We start from the raw sequence: 24380 nt of genomic DNA on the forward strand, positions 1-24380 counted from the left end.
TTCTGAAAGTATCATCTCCTCGGCTATGCATGCAATTTATTCTTCCTCCTCCCTCTCCAGTGATATGCACTTGTATCTCCCTGCAAACCAAATGTAGACTGCTAACTCCACTGCCGTCAAAGCCGCCATAAGGAAGAAGAACCTCTCCAAGTGGCCTTCATTTAGATTTGCCGGTATCCAGCCCGGTCTGCCGCCTTTCGTCGTAATCTCCATGACCACTGCGAGCACTAAGCTGCATAGATAACTCCCTATGGAGGTGGATGCCATGCAAAGGCCAATTCCTAGACTCTTCAATCCATGAGGTGCTTTCGATCCGAAGAAATCAAACTGGGCGACGTAAACAAAAGCCTCTGCGACGCCGAGTAGCACATACTGAGGTATTTGCCAGAGTAAACATAGTGAGCTCAGCTCATCTCCTCCATCCACCGCATTACTTCGCCTTTGTATCTCTACAAAACCAGCGGTAAGCATTGCTGCAATTGCTACTACTAGACCTAATCCCATCTTCTTTAGATCCGATGGGCTAGTAGGAAGTACCGTGTTGCTAATTAACTTGGTGTATAAAGGTAGGATAAGTTTGTCATAGAAGATGATGATGGAGCAGACGCTGACGATGTCGAAGATCGTCATGCTCGCAGGAGGGACGTGGAAATTGTTGATGACGGTGTTCATGGCAGCTCCTTGCTCGACGAAGAGCGACGCCGTCTGCACGAAGATCCCAGAAAAGGTGATGGTACAAAGCCAGACCGGGAGGAGCCTCAGGACGCATTTCACTTCTTCTATTTGCGTGATGGTGCAGAGACGCCATGGATTCTGGCTGCCTCCTTCAACTTTGTCGTCGGATGTGATGATCGCCGCATGATCTAGAAACCTGTTTCAAAATCGATTAAGTTATTATATCTTGATCAATTTTTCGTGCATGCATTTGCATGCCAGTCTAAACTTTTGTTCATTAAGTACATGCATATATGATGTACATATATATATATATATATAAATTAGAGTTGCATGCCTTAAGGTCAAATTATATACCTGAATCCTTTAGTATGGAGTATCTTCCTACCACCACCAAGAGAAGTGGCAGTCCTTCCATTTCCAAGAACCCCATGATATAGCTCACCGTCGCCGTGCGGTGGAATCTCGAGCGCCGATTTCCTCCACGCGGCGACCACCACCTGACAAAACCTAGAGATCGGATTTCCACAAGGCTTGAAGTTCTTATATCTCATGCTACCGGTGAAGAACACAAGGAGAGCAACCACTGCACTGGCAGTAGACACCCAAAACCCTAAGGCCCATGCACCCATGTTCTGTACGTAGGCGAGCACGGTTTCCGAGAAGAGCGAGCCGATGTTGGCGGCGACGTAGAAGTAGCTGTAGAATGATTGATTGGAAGAGTTTCCTTCGTCGAACTGATCGGATCCGAACGTAGCAAGGGATGGTTCGTATCCTCCATTGCCTAGGGCGATTATATAGATAGAGATGTAGAACATAGCCATTTCAAAGGGGGAGTGTGAGTTGCATACTAATCCTACTTTGCCACAGCCGTGTGGCTTGAGTAATAAAAAGGAAGTTGTCACTGATAGCATAATCAAACCCTGCAATTAGTAACAACGTATACTATATTATTACTATTATTATTATTATTATTATTTATATATATATATATATGGCAATTGGAATCTGCTAGAAAAAAAAAATGAAATCCATAAGAAAAGACCAACCAGGTCTAACTTTCTAGATAATATTCTTGTTGATGTAGGATCGATTTCATCGAGCCTTTCGAACAAGATTGTAGATAGAGACTGCTATTCAAATGTTGGTGGCCGGAATAAAGGGAAAGTTGATCAGGGGTTAGGTATAGATAGAGTATTTTGATCATCTTCAGCTAAATGAAATCATACAAATAAACATGTATAACTTTATCACACCCTTCCACCTATAAATAAGATTTAATTTCTATCTAACTTATCAGGTTGGTTTAGCCATAATATTTATAAGTGAGTGTTTGATTTCAAAACACATTAAAGATAATCTAGCTAATCCACGAATAAGAACCACTTAGTCATGAACCAAACGCGTATGCCTCTTCTCCATGAGTGCACTTGAGTTTAAATTTATATACTTACAATAGAAAAGGTGAGTTGGAATATGGCGCATGTCATGTATCTTCCCAAGTATGCATCGCTTAAGAATGCACCGAGGAGAGAGAAGAGATGGACCGTCCCCATCCACGTACTGAAGGTGTTGGCTGCCTCCGCGTTGCTTTGCTTCAACACTCGGGTTGCAAACACCACCATGTTTACCTCCACTCCAACGAACGCCAGGGTACCCATTCCTTGGCTCACTGTTAACAATATTTGCATATCATGTACCCCCTAAACTTTTACCAAATAGTTTACATAGATCATCCTAGCTAATTAATTAGGTTAGCACTACCTATTTGAACATTAGTAAATAGGCAAGGATTAGAAAGTAGATCATCTCATTACAGAGTAAGAGCAACGCCGGCGGCCATCCCCCTTTCTTATTCCTCGTTGAAAGACTTAGACTTTTGTCTGTTGAGCAATCTTTGGGACGAGCTTCCTTCTGTTCATTTGAGTTTTCCTACGCATAGAGTTAGAGCAAGATAGGTTAATTAACTTCCTTTCATTCATGGCATATATATATATATATAATACTTGAGAAAAATCAACATATAAACCTACTATAAGAATTAACTCACAAGTAGAAAAGGGAATTTGCTATGATATTAGAAGAGTATATTGGGTTTAATTTGGTGGTGAGCTCTCACCTTAACGGTGCTCTCCAGGACCATGCTTACTTGATCATAAGAGTGCTCTTCTAGGTTAGCCATGGCCCCCCTTTCAGATGTGGCTGCCAGAGAGAGAGAGAGAGAGAGAGAGAGAGAGAGAGACTCATCACTATATATGCAAGGTTTGGCAGTTAATGAACACTAAGCAAATAGACAGTAAACTTAGTCATGGTTAGGGTCTGAAATAATTACCAATGTCCTCTTTTATTCCCTATAGATGAACTATGTGCTGATTTTGATTACTATACAAGTTAGTTAATGAGCCTTTCAAGGGTAAGGAGTATATATTATGTAGAGCAAAGGTAGGTAGGTAGATTTTAACGAATGGATGAATGAATTTATAATTAGAGCCTATTTAGAGTTTATGAACAATTAACTTTGTGGAGTTCTTCTTGCCTAATTTGCTCCTACTTAATTCCCTCACGGATTACGAATGCAAGAAGAATGCACTGCGAGAGTTAATAAAATACCTCAAACCTTCACGTACCTCGTATTCTCGGTTGCATGCCCTCACATAAGACTCATATGATCAGCCAGAAAGGGGAACCACAACATTGGCATGATCGATAAGCGAGCTACATGAAAATATAGTTCATAATCTTTCAACCGTATAAAAAGAAATTTTATATTTTTAAATTAAACTAATATTAATAGAGAAAGTAAATCTTACAATCCTACCTCAGATCTGCTACTCCAAAATCGATCGACCTATGATTGTACTAATGAACAATGACCGAGATTATAAGAAAAATAAACGGGTGTCAAAAACGTATGTAAATTCATTGACAAACATATAAATGGCAATGAAATTGCATATCAAAGCATCATATCAGACTTGAAAAGAAAAAAGAGAGAATTATTCATAAAATATCATGGTAATTGTTTAAGTTGTTAATATTTTTAGTTGGCAAATTCGTGATTAAACAAAGTTAACTATGTTCGAATGAGGATTACATGTTTTTCAATAGAAACTAGATGGTTCCAAACATAAAATAAAGTGGTCAAGGCTAGAACGATTATTGCACAGAAAGTGAAGAGGATGGGTGTTTGAAGAAAGTTCTTATCACATCGAACGGCTCATTGGGCATTCGAACGGACTCTAGGATATTAATTAAGCACGCCGAGGAAAGTAAACTTATTTTTTAGTCCAATTTAGACAAAGTTTAAGGTTTTTAGCTTCCTTTTGGAATCTATAAAAAGGAAGGAACATCTATGGAGAAGGCTAAGACTCCAGTGAGTCATCATACACTTGTTAGATAAAATATGGAGCTTTTGATCTTAGTTGAGAACCAAGATGCTGATCACTAGGGGTTGTATCTATCAAAAGTAACATTAAATCGTTTTCATTGTTTCTCTAGCTCATTATAAAGATATGCCGACTAACCTCGAGGGTTCATGAGGTTATAAATCAAGCAATTATTGTTTGATTGTAGTGTTTACTTTGATCCTAAGAGAGGATCCAGAGGTTTTTTTTTTAACGCTTATTTGATAAGGAGTTCTCCCATGTAAATTAAAAATTCTTCTATTTTCGTTGTTACTTGCTTTTCTCACTTAATATGTTTTCCACATATTGTGAGTATTTCTCTTTGGGAAATTTATCTTCTAGAAGGGTTATAAAAAATTTCATAACTCCTCGTAACGTAATAAAGAGAGACTAACAACCAGAAAAAGAAGAATATGAATTGAAAATAGTTGCTCTTTCTAGTTTTTTCACGTTTCTATCTGAAGATTGCAAACTCTCATGATTAAGGTATATTAGATCGGCTAGGAGAGAGAGAGAGAGAGAGCTCGTGATGAGTTGATCATTAGAGGTAGTTTGCATTAGAAGGAGACTAAAGATAAAATGAATTAATAATCCTGAGTCAGGCTAGAACGCAATCGTGAGGAGGCCAAATCCAACATGAAGTGAACATGATTGATTAGTAATAAACCAAGATATATGGTTACCAACAAATTTCACTACCTCTAACAATTTGCAATCTCTTCCTTTTTATGTATTTCAGATCTAGAACATCTCTCCTTTTTATGTATTTTAGATCATTTTATATGAGCATGGCACGAGGAAAACAAAGAACTCATAAATGGCACAAACGACACATCACTATTTTAGGGCTGGCATAACATATCGTTCAAACAACCTATGGATTTAAAGTTTCCACGCTATAAGAAATCGTACCTTTTATGACACATTATTTTACGATGGATTTTAAATCCGCTGCAATACATATTATTTGCGACATATTTTTTATTTGGACACAACTACGTATATATTTGTTACGGTTAACAAAAAGAACATAAAAGATAAATTTGTTTGCATCACTTTTTGTTAGGTTAACGCATAAAAGATCTTAATTATGACGATTATATAATATGTGTCACAACTATTTTAATTTTCACGACGAGATATAAAAGCTGACATAAATAATAGTTTTCAGTGACAATATAAAATAAGTGCCACAACAAGTATTACTTGAGTGACTATTTCATAATATTGTCACTGATAATTATGTAAAAGTATAAATTTTTGTGTAAATATTCGTAAAGCAGACACAAATATAAAATCAAATAAAAATAATTCAATTAAGATGGACACATATATAACTTACTCTATAAAAGACCCAATGACAACTAATAAGGAATACAAAACTTAAATTATTAAGTCCAACTTGAATTCCAATACCTATTTGATTACAAATAATATTTTCATGCATCACTATTATATACATAAACTAGGAAAAATAACAATAGAGTATTAAAAAAAATAGAAAAAGTATAATTTTTAAATTTTGAAATATAGATTTGTTATTTATCTTTATCTATTCATGATGATGTAGATTTGTCTACATCATAAAAGAAAAAGATCATATCGTTAACAAGTTGAATACTAGTGGGTCCCGCAACTTATATAAATTAATACGTATTTATTCACTAGTAAATATAAAATATTTTAATAATTTTGTATAAATTAATACGGCCCCACAACTTAAAAATTTTAGAATGACTATCTCTTTGCGACGCGCATGATCAAATCTCACCCGCGATTTGATTTTCCTTAATCCCTAATTATTTTCCTAAGTAGTTTAAGTATTTCATCTTTAGCCGTCTTTTTTATTCCTACTTTCGACTCTCTTTCTATCTTATTTCACACAAAGAAATACAATAGCAAATTAAATCAATCTTGACATCTCCGGTTGCAAGGTATTCTTTATGTTTACTTCTCATATTGCTACCATGAATTTTATTTTATATTTTCTCATCTTTTTTTACCTATCTCTGTTCACATACATAAAAAAAACAGCTAGATTTAGTTATTTTAAATAATTAGTGTATGTTCTCGGGTATTTTTTTTTTTACTATCGAACAGTTTTAGCCTATTTTAAGATTGAATGATTAGCATCAACTTTACTCTATTGAATTAGCCATGAAATAAACAATCAATGAATCATGGGGCATATACAACTACTAGTGTTGCATTTTTTTTAATTTTAAACAGTGCTTTGCCTTTGTAAATCGTGCAATTACTGCTACGTTCTGATTTTTAACTAAGAATTACACGGAAATTTTGAAGAGTAATCTAGCTTGTGACTTGATAGCATAATTTATTTTCTTTTATTGATACTGTAATATGTATATCATTAATTGTAATTATTTTTTGTTGCCTAGATTGCAAATGGATCAAATAGATAAAAGATGGATAGAAAATAAAGATAGATTACAATGAGTACAAAGGAGTTCAGATATTTTTAGATTTTGCCTTTCAACACAGTACACATGAAGATCAAATATTATGTCCATGTTGGAAATGTAATAATGCTAGTATGAGGACTCGAAAAGAAGTCTACGATCATTTAATTATACATGGAATTTTATGAACATACGCCCATTGGATAGCACATGGAGAGGACATTATTGAACTTAATAATATAGAAGAAATTGACGATGATGACGACGAAGATGAGCATGATAATTTAGAGGAAATGATACATGACTTAAATTGTGGAACAAGTGTAAATCTAGAGGAAGAACCAAATGAAGGGGCTGCAAGATTTTACAGATTGTTGGAAGATGCTCAAAGACCTCTTTATCCCGGGTACGAAAAATTCTCCAAGCTATCATTCCTTGTGAAGTTATTTCATATAATTGGAGTGACAAGGGATTTAATATGATTATTAAGCTATTGAGAAACGTAGTAAAACTTTGCCAAACAGTTGGTACAAATCAAAACAAATAATTAAATATCTGAGTTTAAACTATGAGAAGATAGATGCATGCATGTGTGAATGATTGCATGTTGTACTGGAAAGATTTTAAATACGTAGATTCATGTCATATATTTGGAACCTCTAGGTATAAACTGAATAGAAATTTGGAAAAAGATGCAGATGTTGATCATTGTTCTACTACAGTTAGTAAGATACCAAACAAGATTTTACGTTATTTCCCACTTGCAAGTAGACCTCAGCGATTATTTATGTCACCAATAACAGCTAAAGATATGATATGGCCACAGTGTAGATCGTTCCACTTCACTTGATAGAGTTATGGCACATCCAACCGACTCCCAAGCTTGGAAGACATTTGATGTAATGCACCCAACTTTTGCATCCGACAATTGAAATGTAAGGCTTGGTTTAGCTACTGATGGTTTTAATCCTTTTGGATCAATGAGCATTTCCTATAGCACATGGCCCATTGTTCTTATTGCTTATAATCTACCTCCATGGTTATGCATGAAGCAACCTTATATAATGCTCACTTTACTTATTCCTGGACCTAAGGCTCCTAGGAATGACATTGATATCTATCTACAACCTTTGGTAGAGGAGCTAAAACAATTATGGGACCATTGTGTGGATACATATGATGCCTTTAAAAAGCAAAATTTTCAAATGCGTGTGCTGCTGCACTACTCTGGACAATTAATGACTTTCCAACATATGCTAACTTATCTAGGTGGAGCACTGAAGGCAGTTCAGCATGTCCTACATGTAATGTGGATACATGGTCATGTAGGCTTAAACATAGTGCCAAGTTTTCATATATGGGTCACTGACGATTCTCGCCAATGAGCCATAAATGCATAGCAAATAAAAAGTCATTTGATAATTCTAAAGAATCACATCCTCCTCCAAAGCGAAGAGCTGGTGATGATGTTTTGAAACAATTAGAGGATTTTAGAGAGAATAAATTTAAAAAAACGATTAGGAAAAGTGAGTTAAAGAGACGCTCAGATAATTGGAAGAAGAAAAGTATTTTCTTTCTCTTACCATATTGGAGAGATAAATTTAGATGTTATGCATATTAAGAAGAATGTTTGTGACAATATTCTGAAAACATTATTGAACATTGAAGAGAAGATTAAAGATCACTTGAAAGCTCGTCTTGATTTGCAAGAGATGAATATAAGTAAAGATCTGCATCTAGGACCACATGGTGATAAGTATAAACTGCCAAATGCACTTTACACATTGAATGCAAACCAAAAGACTATATAGTATGCAAATTTTTAAAAGACATAAAGGTTCCAGATGGATTTTCATCAAACATATCTCGTCGTGTGAATTTGGAAGATCGTCGAAAATCTGGATTGAAGAGTCATGATTGTCGTGTAATGATGCAACATTTTCTTGCCTTAGCAATTCGTGAAGTCTTACCCAAACAAGTAGCAGATCCTCTGATTGAGTTGAGTATATACTTTGGAGATTTGTGTTTCAAGGTCCTAAAGGTAGATGTCTTGGAAAGGATGGAATCACAAATTGCTATAACATTATGCAAGTTAGAAATGATATTTCCACCATCATTTTTTGATGTTATGGTCCATTTACTTATCCATTTTTTGATGTTATGGTCCATTGAGTATATGCTTTTACTTTAGGAATATATTAAATATTAACTTATAATGATGATTATAGGGATCTAAGGAGGTTAAAAAATTATGTCTGAAACAAAAGTCGAGTTAAGGGATCAATAGCAGAAGGATATCTTGCCGAGGAGTCTTTAACATTCTGCTCACGGTATCTTCTCGGTATAGATACAAGATTTAATCAAACTGAAAGAAACTATGATGGTGGTCCTTCTGATTATAATGGTACATTCTGGATTTTTCAAAAAAATGGACGACCAACATCCAAGAAAGGAAAAATACGACGGCTTAGTGAATATGAGTTGGATCAAGTGCAGTGGTAATACTTGGACCATTTTAAATGTTAGTTAGATTTAACACACTGAATGCTATTTTTGAAATAGCTTAATTTTTTAACCATTTTAAACTATTTATACAAGAGTAAAATACTTTTCACATAATCTAAGTTTAGTTTAAACTAGGAATCTTTATATCTATATGGCGTAATGATATTTTTAAAAAGTCAAATAATTTCAATGGCAACTATGATATTATAAAAAGTGCACTAGCTAATATTTGAAAAGCTTCAATGATATAAGTCTTATACATAGTCATAATAACATATTCAGAAGAATCGAATGTTTTCAGTGGATATGACAATATATGACTCTGTTTAAGAAAATATAAAGTCAATTATGATTTAAAAGATTTTCTATGATAACTATATAAAATGACTATCAATTAAAAATAATAATTTTAACGTGTCATGAAATGAGAAGGGAAAGAAAGAAGAGAAGAAGAAGATAATGAGAAGGGAAAAAAGAAAGGAAAAAAGATGAGAAGAAGAATGAGTTTCTGATAAGGGTAGATAGTTAATTTTATATTATAAGCTAGTAAATCTTAATAGTTTTCTCTATTAATAGAGGAATAGAAAGATAATTTTAAAGCATATGTTAACGGCGTCTAAGGGATTATAACTTTTTAAAAAGTCTAAGAAGATATTTGTACACAATCTACTTAGTAGCCTAAAGATATTGTACACAGTTATTTGTTCTTATTTTATTCTCTAGTAAGTTATGAATAAACTAACATCAATATTCAATAAATTATTTTATTGAAATATATGCAGGTTGAGGTGGTCTTAATTTCCGTGTCGGTTATTGTCGGCTGTGGCTAACGTTTGTTAGTCAGCTTTTCCTTTTAAGATTTTTACATAATTGCCACTGAAATTTTTTTAAAATATCATAATTATCACTACATTCTTTAAAATATTAAAATCGCAGCTAATTTTTTTTTTGTTAGTATTTCGCTAATAAGATATATTTGTTGTACTGTAATATTAGGTATAACGTTGGGTAGTTTTTAAATTATTTTTAATAATTTATATAATGACAAAATAGTCTTTTTCTATATCTAAATTATGTTAATCATGATTAGAGAGCTCAATGTTTTCTATAGCAATTATGATATTTTAAAAATTTTAAATTACAATTATATAAAATCTATTTTCTTAAAATTTTATTAAAAACACCATATATTGTTTTGTGTTTATTGTTTTCATACCTTATTATATGATATTTATCATTCCATCGTTACATTTTGTTTAAAATGTCTCAAAATTCTGTCATTAGTTTTCTTAACAATCTATAACCATATTGATGACTTAACTATAGATGCAAAATAACCTTCATATGTTTGGGTAAGTATTAGGTTAAGATAAAAACAAATGGAAAGGTATATTCTTAAATCAAATGATGGGTAAATTTAAATATTTTAATTTTAATTTTATAGGTAATGAAGTATTTTCTATTACACTAGCTATTATTTGGGTAAAATTAGCTTTTGGATAGTAAAAGAGAAAGAAATTTTATAAATTACACCCTACATTTTATCTATTTTGTGATTTATACCTCGCACTTGAGAATTTTATAACTAGATCCCTAATTTATCCCTATAATTTTAATTAAATAATAATATTATTTTAATTAACTGATATTAACTAAACTATTAAAATACTATCTCCTCTCTACCCTTCCATTATCCTCCTCAATTTTTCCAACAGCCATTACCTTCCCTCCTCTTCCTTTTCTTCGTGCTCCTCCTCTTCTACTAATCCCATGGGAAAAATAAGAGAAAATAAGAGGAGGAATAAAACCGTACATGTTAACCCAGTGCATTAAGTAAAATTTATCAAAAAAATAAAGAGTTGGATTATAAAATCCTCAAAATGAGTGTGAATCACAAAATATGTAAAATATAGGGTGTGATATGTAAAATTTCTTAGTCGAATTGTAAATATCTATATTGTAGAGATCCGATAATAATAAAAGCAAACTGATAAAAGATTTTTAACTTAGATTATGTAGACTAAGTGGGAACTATACAACTTTTTAGATATAAAATTCAAACGATTTACTTTATTAGTGACATGTTCAACTGATGTACACATATTTTGAAATTAATCGAATCGGTCATGAACGTATCGTTAGATGCACGTCAATATGTGATTGATGCGTATCAAACAGTTATAATCAATTCAAAATTAAATCCGAATGTCTGCATAAAAATAAAGAGACGTATATCTAATAACGCACACAGATTAGTATAGATAGGGTCGGCCGACATCAAATATGTGTATATCATACTAAATTGATGGTGGTAAGGATATATGGTGTTATCGTCTCTCCCTTCAATATACGTACGTGGAGATTTTAAAACCATAATATCTTTTTATCAAAGTGAAGGTATTGTTGCCATTTTTTATACATAAATCTCCACATATTGAATGCTACTGTGTTATGTTATCAAGACCTATATAATCTGGAGATGGAGATGGGTTCGATGCTATGATTTTAGGTCAAGGATAGTACCAAATCTGACTCATATTTAACATGAACTTTGACAGATCCAACTCACCAAACTTCTAGCAATAGTATGTGTGTATATATATATATATATTTAATTAAGTGAATGGAAAGGGTGAGTTTTTTTTCTCTTGTCTCAAAAGAAAAAGAAAAGGTGACTACTATGCTTATTAAATATAATTAGGTTTATATTCTCGAGGAATTCTTGAATCACACTAAGCAAAAACCTCATGACTAAAAGATTCGAGTTTCTTAATTGATTCTAATTTTATATAACTCCATAATATAAGTTCTTAATTATCAAGAAACCACTTCTTAGCATGTTAAGATGCACAAACACTGAATCAAAACAACTATAGCTGATCTAATATATTACCGAGTTGGAACACAATTATGTGCTTCTTTCATTAATTTGAACTAGTTTGGCAATTTAATTTTGGAAATCAAAGTGTTTCTCATGGAAAAAACAATCAAATTAATTAATATACTTTACAAAACAAGTACTTCAACAAAATATTAATTACTCCACATAACTCAGTCGCGAACTTTGTACAAAGTCCTCTCAAAGAAGCTAGAAAAAAGCAGTCAAGAAAAGTAGTAAGCTAATCACAAATTAATCTTGGATCACTTGTTAATTATAAATAAATTCCAATCCCCACTTAGAAAAAAAATCCTCTCCTCCTCTTGCTGCTCCTACCATTCAAATTGTTCCAACTACCCCACTTCACCTGCTTCTTCCCTTCCTGGGCCCCACCCGCCGCAGTAACCACCGGCGGCGCGACGCATCGGATCAGCGCCCAGTCAATCCCGGCGAATAAGGGGTGGCGCTTAATCTCCGCCGCGCCTAGCTTGGCGCCCATCCTCCTCCTCGGATCCCGCTCCAGCAGCCGGCTAATCAGGTCCCTCGCCTTCGCCAAGTCGGCGCCGCCGTCCCCGCCGAGGTGGGGGAACCTGACCTCCTTGTCCGGGTTCAATACGTTCCTCAAGGTCGCCTCCTTGGAGGGGCCTTTGAAAGGCGTCCGGCCATAGAGGAGCTCGTAGAGGAAGATCCCGAACGCCCACCAGTCAACTCCGTTACCGTGTCCGTTGCCGCTGACTACCTCCGGCGCTAAGTACTCGTGCGTCCCCACGCAGTCCTTTGAGCTCGCCGCCTCCGGCTCAGCCACGAACTCCACCTCCTCGTAGTCGTCATCCTCCTCCTCGGGAACTCCTCCCACATGACCGCCGAGGCAGCTGCACGTGCTGCCGCGGTCCGACTTCTTACGGCGGTGGCGGCGGTGGAGCGAGGGGGAGACAGGGGAGTGGAAGGCAAGGTCGAAGTCGGAGAGCATGACGTGACCGTCGGCACGGAGGAGGACGTTCTCCGGCTTGAGGTCGCGGTACACGAACCCCAAGGCGTGTAGGTACTCGAGGGCGAGGAGCACCTCGGCGGCGTAGAACCTCGCCGCCGCAACCGGCAGCCTCCCCCCCGGGCGCCGCCGGAGCAGCGCGTGGAGGTCGCCACCGGAGCAATAGTCGATAAGGAAACAAGCGTAGTGGGAGGCGTCGAGGCGGGCGTATAAGGTCGGGAGGAAGGGGTGATCAAGAGCAGCCAACGCACGCGCCTCGGCGCGCACGTGCGCCAGTGCGTCGTCTTGGGAGCGGAGGTCGACGACCTTGAGGGCGAAGTCGGCGTCGGCGGAGCCCTTGAGGCGGCATTGGAAGACCCTGGCGAGGTGGCCTGTGCCGAGGTGGCGGAGGAGGTGGAGGTGTCGGAGGTGGAGTTGGCCGTCGGGGGAGATGGAGCGAGCGGTGTTGATGGCGGACCAAGGCGAAGGAGCAGAAGAGCGAGAGTGAGGATGAGGTTCTACGGGGGAAGACGAGGAGAAGGAAGGGAGGGATATAGAGAGGCTGCTCCGCGCGCTGAAGGTGGCGGAGGTGGCGAAGGAGGAGGAGGAGGTGGTTGAGCTGGTGAAGCTGCTGTCCAGGTCGGGGATCATGTCGTTCATGGAGAGGAACTCTTCCTCCATTATTGATAGATAGTATCTATTATTTAATTCTCTTTATGCTTTAGAGAGACACAGAGAGAGAGAGAGAGAGAGAGGAAGACGAAGGAGGAGGAGAAGAAGAGAGTTTGAGGGAGATGGGAATGGGGGAATTAGGGGATTTAATAAGAAGTGTGGGAAGTTATGGGGAAATGTGAGGGGAAGGTGGGAGGCATGTACGAGGAGTAATGGTGGTTTAATTTAATTTTTAGAACTTCACATATTTATATATATATATATATATTTTTTTTTTTACTACTTACTACGTCAGGGTTGTTTTGGTAATTTCAACCAGAAGATTCTATCTCTGTCAGTTATTGTAAAGTTATAGTTCTAAACTATTCTATTTATATACCTGAACACAGAAATATATAAAGAAAAAATGTTAAGCTGATCCATACTTGTGTATAGTATAGTCTAGTGGTTCAAATCCTATCCACCGGCTTTTGATGATAAAAGGTTTTGAATTAATTTTTTTTCCACGTATACAATGGAGTTATAACTCAATAAATTTCTCACTCTAGCATTATATCTGATCAAATCTTCCACCTTAATTACCTAATAGGTTTAATTTATGAACGAATTACGAGATCCCTTATTCCAATAAACTCGATCGATATTGGATCCATCGAGTTGGAAAGATTCTTTGGCTAGATCGCACTTGATCACCCCCAGAAGTGTTCTTCAGGCAACCTGGAAGTAGATACGATGATCACATGCTTCATCATGTGGTCATGGAGGGCACATGCATGCATGGCCATCCCTAGCTAATTAGTTTTTAACATGCATGCATGTACATGTATCATGGCGTTTTCCTATGTATTAATTAAACGAGCTAAGTAAGAGCATCATAATAAGCCAATTGAAGGGGACCCATTTGAGCCTATGTTTAGTATTTGTCACTCCTTATTTGCCAATCATTATGGTACTTACATGTCATGCTTTGATGCTTTAGTCTCGTGCCATCCAACTTTTAGATCTCGTTAGGGTGATAGAGATTAATTATAATTAAGATATCACATTGTATACTAATTGATTCTTTAAGACCAAGTTATATATAAAAAGTGCTTCAAAAATACACGAGTCAAGTTATAAGGTTTGTGTCATATCTTCTTTCACTTAGATTAAGACTTCCTCTAGTGATTACTGAGACACACTTAGTCTGCTTTGCAATTGTAGAATGCTTTAATAAAATGACCATCTTTCTTCTTGTTTTTAGAGTTGTTACTATTTCTCGTGTCAATCAATTGTGTAGTTTTTTCTGTCTTTTTGAAAAAACCTTAGACTACTCCTGAGCTAGATGAAAGTCTGTTTTGGAAATACTTGATGATGAGAAAATAAGCAACGCAATACACTAGATTTACATGCAAAACCCTAGATCTGGATAAAAATCATGGATTCTTTTCACTATTATAAAATAAACTATTAAAATAATATATCAATTATAAGAATCACCTACAAACCACTCATTGAATCTAATAATTATATCTAAAGATCTCTTACTCGCATGATCTCACAATAGATTGCTTCCTATGAATGATGGATCGATTTTAGTGACCCTCGAGATACGAAAATTATAGCAATGATCAATTGTAGCAATGACCAAGAAATCTTACTAGAAGCTCAAAACTTTAGTCTTCTCTTATCACCAAAGAATCATAAAAAAAAACTCTCCACTAAAGTTTCAATATAAGTTCTCCGATCAATAGCTAGAAAATCAATGTCAGTTATGTACAAGTCATCTCCGACTCAGGCATTCGAATGCTGGTGAAACTTTTTTCTATACTTTTATAAAAATTGTTCAAACGCCTGCCATAGTGGTCATTCAAACACCATTAAAAATATGGTGGCTTTTTATATTTTAAAATCCCATTATCATGCTCTTTACAAAATATTCTAGTAACATTCATTTTTTAAGATTTTTATTCCATAATTAATCTAACAATTTTTTTTATCATATATTCATTAAAAGGCTGCACTTACAAAACAAAACGACTAATTTAACTTTATATTTTAAAAGTTAGGCATCACAAATTATTTTAAATTTTATCCGTCCAAAGATAACTAATGGTAATTAATTAGTTCTATACTCATTGTCGGTGTTTATAACTATAATTAAGCATCATTTAATTAAGTCACTTAGGAACAATGATATTAAGTTAACCAATGACAGGGTTATAGTTTATTCTTAGAAATGTGAACCCTAGCAAAAGAAGAATTTTTTAGCAGTGGGTTACTTGGAATCGAGCATCAAAGCAGCCTCACATAAATAAATAGAGGAGAGGTAGAATTTGTTAGTGATGATAGCAGTGTGTCATACTCGTTTAATCCCAACAACGCGACCACGGACCGTTGATCTGTAATCCGACGGTCAGGAGAGCGGCATCAAGGAGTACCTCCTACGAGGAAGGTAAGTCGGCAACCGATGCGCCAGCGCCTATATTAATTCGACGACTTCTGTACAAAATTAACAAGGTGGCATTGCGTTGCTTATTGCTGGCTAGCTCTTACCCCCAAAACTTTATCATAAACATTGAAACAGATGTGATCTAATAATATCCTGGCAGGGGTAAATATGTAATTATGCATAAAATTGAAAGTAATAGAGAGATTAGTATTATATTTTAGGAAATTTAATTAGCTTTTTTCTTTCATATTTAAGTTTAAATAGTCGCCACGTTGCAAATTTAACACCCACTAGCCTGGACGATCACATCTACTGTGGAAGACTTCAGATGACTTCTATCTTATATCCCTTACACCTCTATAAAATAAATATATCGGCAAGCTAACAAAGCAGCAGACTAGCTAGTTTTATTCGGTGGACATATTGGATGCATCTGGCAAGAGACTTTCCCTACCCCTTTGGGGCGAATCATGCTCGCTGACTGCAGCGAAGCTCTATATAATCAAGCTTACTACTTTAATATAAATTTCACCTTTCATCAAAAAAAATTTTTATCATATTTTTATATTCAACTTATTTATAAGGACACGACAAATATCATATTATGTACATAATCAATACTCATTAAAAGATAAAATATATTAGGATATTTTTATAAATTCCCTAGTATTAGTCATATATTTTTTAACAGTCCTAAAATTAGTCATATGCCCTGACATTGCCTTCCATTTATTTCTCAAAATAATAATAATAATCCAAAATCCAAATAACTCTTACATAATTCTACTACAATGGTCAAAGGATGCGATATAGTTTAATTAATTCCCATGGTGGCGTACATATGCAAGTTGTTTACAGTGAGATTGGCTCTAATTCCAATTTACTTTGATTGTTCCCATGCTAATTGTTTATATGGATCTCGACTAGGTTATTTAACTGGATGTCTATCTTGATGCATATCTGACAAGAATATGGAATTGGATTTATTATATTACGATTACCTTTAATAGTAGTAATAATAATAATAATAATTGTATTTAATTGGAAATAAAAGATTATAATGGAAGAATTTATTTTATATTTAAAGAGGGGGAAATTAGTGCTAGTTATTGTAATAAATAGAATTTACAAAATTGTTTATCTCATTGTAATACAATAATTTTCTATTGATTTTTTTATTATAGAGTGGTATAGATAGTTTTCAGATAGACTCGTACAGACCACAGGTGTTTGAAATGCATCTTATAAACTGCTACATCTGATTAATGATTGTTTCTTGATCCGAATTTAGATTTATAATTTTTTTATAAAAAATTATAAATTCACTTTTGCTTTTATATATATATATATATATATATATATATATTATTATTCAGCATTAATATTTTTTTTAAAAATAAGCAAGACATTAGGGAATCGTGCCTTTTTTTAAGATTTTCCTATTTAAAAAATCCAAAATATAAAAATGAGAAAAGTTGAAATGAGAGAAGCATGAGCTAAAAGGATTTTCAAAAAAAAAAAGTTAGTTTGTAATTGTTTGCTTAACAAAAAAAAAGTGTTTTAATTTTTATATTAAAACTAGGCAAAAAAATATATAATTTACACCTTTATATTTAGGCTAAAATTTAAAATATTCTTGTGAATATTAATTTGTCATTTAGTTGCTTGTGGTTCAAATTGTATGTTTGTTTAGATTATAAAAAGACTCATAAAATTATTGGAGAAAAAGAAAATGAGAAAAAATAGAAGGGGAGAAATTTGCATAAAAACGCGTGTCTTTTAGTGAAATTATAATTTATATTCTATATTTTTATTTTTTACAAATAGAATTCTATAATTTAATAAATATACGTAGAAAATACTTTACTATCAGATTTATTAGTTAAACTTAACTATGAGTTAAGTTAACTATATTAAAAGAATTATAAAAATACCATCAACTAAGTCATAATATAGATATTTTAGTCATTTTAAAATAAATTATTTTAAAATATTCTTATAGTGTTAGTTTAAACGTAACTCGGAATATTTTCTAGAGATATTCTGTAAATTATAAGGTACGATTTATAAATAATAAAAGTATAGGATGTATACGGTAATTTTGTTAAAAAGAGTAGGGTGTAAGATGTAAATTTACGAGAGAGAAGAAGAAGAAGGAAGGAATTGGTGGGCCCATCTGAATGGGCTAAATCAGCTTCGAGAAAGTCACACTTCCCCGGTCGTTAGGAAGTGAGCGAGAGTGACGTCACAGCGTCAGGGGTCCCATGTGAGGACCCAATCCGGTAACGTGGTCAGCTTCAAACGGGACCCACTCATGCGCGGACCGAAGCACGATGCTGTCGGCCACGTGGGAAACACGCAGCCCTTCGTCCATCACTCCGAGACTTACTTTAATATCAATTATTACTCCACTTCCCCTCTCTTCTTTTCTTTTTTATTTTCTTCTTCTTTTTAGGTCTCCTATCTTCTTCTTCCCATTCTATACTTCCTCTTTCTAAAACACCCTCAGTTGAAATTTTTTTTATATAAAACACCTCACCTTTAATCTTTATTATCCCTCACATACTATAAAAAAGACATCCCAACATAAATATCCATATAGTTGAGTATAAACGATTTATTAAAAAAATAACTAAAGTACATTTTCTCTAAATTAAAAAAAAAATTACTATTCAGGTGAGTTAAAATAAGTATAGTTGTCAGGAGCTGTAGGTCTACATCTGGGTGTTGTTGGATATAGAATAGTGGAGTAGTGATATCAAATTCCAAGAGAGAAGAATCCAATTATCCATTGGATATATAACATATTATATATATCTATATATAGAGAAAGAGAGAGAGTTGTGTTATGTTGTGTAAAAATAAGTAAATAATAGAATATTCTAACTGTCTCCATCAATCATCTCAACAACTAGAGAGAAGAAGAAAAGCTCTCTCTCTCCAGTCCTAAAATCCTAATACTACCTACTCCATTATTAGATCAGCTTAAAAAACTGAAAACAAAAAGAGCAGATCCAGCATTGCATTGGGTATCTCAAATGTACCTTCAGTCAATAAAATCAAGCATGTACAAAAAGTCTCTCTAAATGAGTTAGTTATAAACTTTTTCTGAGCACACAGATATTTAGATTTCACCAGCTTAGCTTACTCTAAATTTTAAGTTGTGTGTAGTTGAATTATTACTCAGAGCTAAATGCTAATAAGATATATTAGTTAAAATCGTGGCATTGTTGAATTACATCATTAGGATATTAATTAAATAATTGAGCTAATTATTAAATAATTTTCTCTATAATAATTATTTAGGGTTAGAGTCAATTCTACGCCAAGTAATTTTTTCCACAATAATTATTTATAGTTGGAGTCGATTTTACGACTAAGATCATAAGAAATAGTACTTATTCACTTCAAAGTCACCTATTATACTTTGTCGGCAATGTAATTAACATAAGTCGTCGACGAAATAAGTGATTTTGAGTATTTATAAGCTAAAAAGTTTATTAAGATTAAATTATTATTCTATTCAGTAATTAATTTGTTAGAGATACCTAAAACTGTTGACCGCATGAATGAGTAACTTTTATGATGGTAAATTATTAACTTTTTTATGAGTATATATGGTCATCTCTAGCCCATATGATATCAACATCAATTAAAAGTCACCTAATTAAATAAATAAATTTAAATCTCAACTATTTTGGTACATTGTTAGAATATAGGGACTTTTATGATAGAAAATTACTTGGGTTAATAAGTTTAAGCCTCATCTATTTTGATATATTCCTTTGGTATATAAGCTTAGAAGAGTAAAATATAATAAAATCTTGTTGACTAGACTTTATGTGCAAAATTAATTAATTTTTAAAATTTACTAAATAATTAGATGAATTTTTAGACTTCTATATAAAAAAAAAGGTTTCATTGCTTTCCATAAAAATAATTTGATCCCAAAGTCAGTAATTTATTTGTACAGTTGTAACTTAAGAAACAATATAAAACAAATATACAAGCGAGGAATCTCTAATTTCTTTCTAATGTCAAATCACTTTCACTGAATTATAAAATAGTTAGAAGCTCATTAATTTATCCTAAATTACCACTTACCTGCTCTGCTAAATAATTTTGAAACTCACTTATTATTCTAATTAGTTTTATAAACAAACCTATTTTACAAAAAAAGTTTCCTACTTGGTCGAGAAAAGCTTGGGGTGGACTTAAGTATATTTACTTTTGTATCCCTCCAAGTAAAACCCAATGATTCAATTTAAGATATATTAGAGTTTTGACATAATTAGCACTCTTAAATATTTATTTTAGAGTACATTTTAAAGTTTAAAATACGAGACTAAGTATATAGAAACATGGTTGCCTCGGTTGGTGTGACTTTCAAAATAAAAGTCGCTAATTAGATCAACAATTTGTATGAAATTTTTTAATTCTCTAAAAAAAATTATTAATTATGAAGTAGAACTTTCTATATAAGTCATTTGATGATCAGTGACATATATTTCTCCTGAATCGTTGACATTAAAATCAACTAAACGATAAAAAATTAGGGGCAAGACTTAAAATAGCGAAAAGCTCTGATTATCACACAATTCACTAATATCTATAAAGTTCTTCATATTTTTCTTTTCTTTTCCTTTTTTTTAAAAAAAAACCTTATTCAAATAAGTGTAATAATACTGTGCCTATGCGCATGGACAACTTTGAACTTTAGTATCAACTGAGCCAGTTCACAGTTCACTCCTTTTGTTGATAACAAACACTTCTACTCTCATTCCACTGCTTTATATGTTTGAAGTCATATCACTTTTCGTCAAACATAAACTTAAAAAGTGGTCTCATTCATTCATCTCTTTCTTTCCCTGACTATACTCTCAAGTAACTAACTAAAATGGCATATGGATTATTGCACCTACTTTAACTGTGTAAGCTTTATTGAATCTATAACCCTGATATTGTGAATGATCATAAGATATCCTACATTCTATAGAAAAGTGAGAGTAATAATGAAATAAAATAAATTGTGACTCATAAGAAGGTAGCTAAGTGACAAGACTTAACGATCGGTAAAATTAAGTTAACATGGTATCAGAGGGAGAAGAAAAATCTAAAAAGTATTAATATAACTAAAACAAAGTAGGTTTTCTTGAATTACATTTGTTCGTCAGTTATTCACTAGTATGTGAAAAAAGTTTAATTATTCATATAAGAGTATGTATCTAATTTTAGAATGATTAAGATAGTTTAGTCATTTAGTAACTTATTAAAAATGACTGAATAATTATTAGCATCAATGAACTACATTGATTTCCAAACACATGATGATGTACCAAAAAATTCATGATCTAAGATGGAGACCATTCAATGGAAAAAGATAGGTCCACATATTTAAGCTAGCTGCTACCTTTTGACTGCCAATTGAAACAAAAGATATTAATCTTCTTCACTTTTCCACACTTCCATGAAATGCATTGCATTGCATCCATCCATCCATCTCCTACTTGTTTCTTTCTTATTCTCTCTTAAATAATTTTTTTTTAAAAAAAAAAAAACCTCTTGCTTGTTGTTCCCTAAACTGGTGCTCTTAACCAACCCATGATGGATGCCATGAACCACCTCTTCCCATTTGATTCCTTTGGCTGCCCTTTGAGCATTACTCCATTTCCAACATTCCCACATTGTCTCACATGCTTATCCCTACTAATTTATTCATCACATAGTCCCACAATCACAAGATAAAAAGATACGAACTCCCAATCATATGAACTTCCCTAACATATCCCAATGGTGCATGGTAGAGAGATGCATATGTTTTGTTCTATTTCATTAATGGCATATCATTCAATTCACACCTAAGATGCCTTCCTACTCTTCTTTGAGGTGGGTGATGAATAATGCAACTGTCTGCTGACCCACAGAGAGGACTTCTAAATAGAGGCCACCGAGAGAAAGAGATGGACGGGAGAGGATGCCACAACGTGCCCATGTCGGAATCTGGATAATTCTATTGACCAAACTTTGTATTATACTCAGCCATTAATAAGTGGGTTCATCAACTCACCTAATGCTAAGCTAAACACTGTAACGATAGCCTTCAAAACATTGCAGTGGTCGAGTCCTACTTAGCCTATCACAGAGATCATTGTAGTTTATTTCTTAGGAGCTAGGATTAATGTTCAAGTATCCTATGTTTTCAAGCTGCATATATTTTATTTTACCCTTGCAACCTGCAGTGGCAGAGCTTTGGGATGCATTAAATTATCATGTTGAAGAGAAGACTCAGAAGAGAATACTATGATCCATGGAGAAAATACATTTAGATCTGTGGAAGAGATAAGCTTGAACATGAGAGAAACAAAGCACACATGGGACAAAGCCCCAGGTATGTGGGTTGTTTTGGCATGGAGAGATTCCTCTAACTGACTAAACTACTAATCATATACTCCAACTTGCAGTTAGTTATCTCAGATTGGCATTAATAATGGACATAAATTATGAGCTTAGGTTTGATTACTCTTAAACTTCAAAAGACTACCAGATTGTGAAAATTATGCCCCCATTGTTTGTTTCATAATTTTTCTACTTGAAGTCTCAAAAGTGTTGGTTGGAGGTTTGCATCTACCAAACAGTTTTGTTCATTTGTCAGATAGAATATGTAATGATTTTGTCAAGAGATAAAAGACCGATGGAATATATCTTTGCTGGATTAGCCAAAGTTGCTATGAGTATAATAATATCATGGATGGGTTTGCCAACTAATACCATCAAAAAGAAATGATTCAGAAGATGTTAACTGTAATTTGCACCTGATGAAATTATAGGTAATAATATTATTTTGCTAAAAACCAACTATGATCTAACATAATAATAATAATAAAGAGTTGGCATAAAAATCTTGGTACTTGCTTTTATTGATCACAAATGAATTAGTACATATACTTAAATAACCTTTAATACAAATGGTACACTGGAGTTTCCTGTCATAAATACAAGAGTTGTTCATACTGAAAATATTAATGAAATTGCTTAAAAGAACAGTGGCATTGCCAAGAAAATTATCTTGTTCGCTAATGGGATAGTACTCAGAAGGTTTAAAGAGCTCATGTTGTATGAGTGCTCTCAGATTTGAATTCCGGCAATATTGATTTAATCCGGACACCATTAGCTTTGAAAGAAGAAAAGGATTTGATGCTTCTTTTTCCTAGGAAGAGGTCTAAGAAATTCCTCCTCTTGTAAATGCATATGAAGTGCAAATTGATCTTTCTAGCCTTAATAGAGAGAAAGAGAGACATAATTATAGTTCTCTCTATTATTCTAACTATATAATCATTGTCAACTAAACTCATATAAATAACTATCCTCCAGTGGAAGGACATAATAGTTTCTATCAGCCCAAGAAGACGTATGACCTAATAGTTTCTTTAACCAGATTCTTCTTTTAACAAAATTGATACCAAAAAACTTAGCATTAATAAAAGAATACGTATAGCTTCATAGGTATTGCATCTACTTCAAGATCCAACAATTTCATTATATCACTATCTGATTTGTGTACTTTAGGAACTTATAGATTGTAACAACATGAATCATCTTGCTCAGATCTCCTCCCCTTCAATAGGTAAGTATCGCCATCAGTGGAAGAGCCAGGATTTTTATTCAATCAGAAACAAGATATCAACAGTACATTTGTATGTTTTATTAATAAATACTACTGATAGTCAAAATCATAATGAGATAACTGGACTGATGATTGCATCCAGCATGTCTTCTAACGGCATTTACAATATGACGAGAGAATTTTAAAAGGAGAGCAACTTGAGTAGGTAGTTCTACATTTTAGGTGTTAATGGACACTGAAGAACATGACTCAGAGAAGAATCATTGGTCTTTTGTTGCTAAATCTCCAAAATCTTTTCATTCATTGCTTGCCAGTTGCTGACGAAGGTTGGGCATAATTTTATACAAGTTGTTCAAAAAACTAATTCCAAAACAATGAAATTTTTTTATGCTCCATGAGTAAAAAAAGAAGAAAGATACAGGAATAGCAAGGAAAAGAGTTAAAGAGGCTCTTAAAAAGGTGTTGAAAAAACAGAAGACTGAGATTAATTCGTAGAACCCAAAATGATCATATCTGAATGTACGAAAAAAAAATAATGGCCACTTCCTAAAGCACTAGAAAGACTACAAAATTGCATCAATGAGGAGCAACAATGTGAAGGCCGGAGGATGCATATAGAAGGTATAGCTTGCATTAAAATTTTCTAAAAATTATGATGTGCGACAGAGAAGCGTGCTAACCTTTGCTAACCCTTTTTCTGGTTGCGAACATATCAAGGACTTAAATTTAAGTAAGCCAGCTTTGTATCTTACTTTCCTGTTTACCCATTTGCTCCACAACAGCACAATCATCAATTACTGCAGC

The 24380-nt window shown here is 33.9% G+C and overlaps 2 protein-coding genes and 1 pseudogene across 2 annotated transcripts; 1 reads left to right on the plus strand and 2 right to left on the minus strand.

Moving 5' to 3' along the window:
• Window positions 1-36: 36 nt before the first annotated feature.
• Window positions 37-1499, minus strand: LOC140798892 (protein NRT1/ PTR FAMILY 7.3-like). The gene is made up of 2 exons (XM_073152975.1): window positions 1033-1499; window positions 37-871 (listed from the first exon to the last, which is right to left on the minus strand). The coding sequence occupies exons 1-2, from the start codon at window positions 1497-1499 to the stop codon at window positions 37-39; spliced, it is 1302 nt and encodes a 433-aa protein (XP_073009076.1).
• Window positions 1500-7079: 5580 nt separating this feature from the next.
• Window positions 7080-9001, plus strand: LOC140798893 (uncharacterized; annotated as a pseudogene).
• A 2971-nt stretch (window positions 9002-11972) lies between these two features.
• On the minus strand, window positions 11973-13664 carry LOC140798495 (serine/threonine-protein kinase WAG2-like). Its single transcript, XM_073152342.1, has one exon. It carries the CDS (start codon window positions 13528-13530, stop codon window positions 12181-12183), a length of 1350 nt encoding a protein of 449 aa, XP_073008443.1. The 5' UTR covers window positions 13531-13664; the 3' UTR covers window positions 11973-12180.
• Between the last annotated feature and the right edge of the window lie 10716 nt (window positions 13665-24380).

The sequence above is a fragment of the Typha latifolia genome, chromosome 12 (assembly GCF_019914945.1).
Source record: "Typha latifolia isolate L0001 chromosome 12, TyphaL0001v2, whole genome shotgun sequence".
NCBI classification, from domain to species: Eukaryota; Viridiplantae; Streptophyta; class Magnoliopsida; order Poales; family Typhaceae; genus Typha; species Typha latifolia.

Excerpts from the sequence above, each read along its gene's own strand:
- LOC140798892 (XM_073152975.1), bottom strand. The coding sequence starts at position 1,499 with ATGGCTATGTTCTACATCTCTATCTATATAATCGCCCTAGGCAATGGA. Across the intron at positions 872-1,032 it reads CTCCATACTAAAGGATTCAG|GTTTCTAGATCATGCGGCGA; the intron begins GTATATAATTTG and ends ATTTTGAAACAG.
- LOC140798495 (XM_073152342.1), bottom strand. The coding sequence starts at position 13,530 with ATGGAGGAAGAGTTCCTCTCCATGAACGACATGATCCCCGACCTGGAC.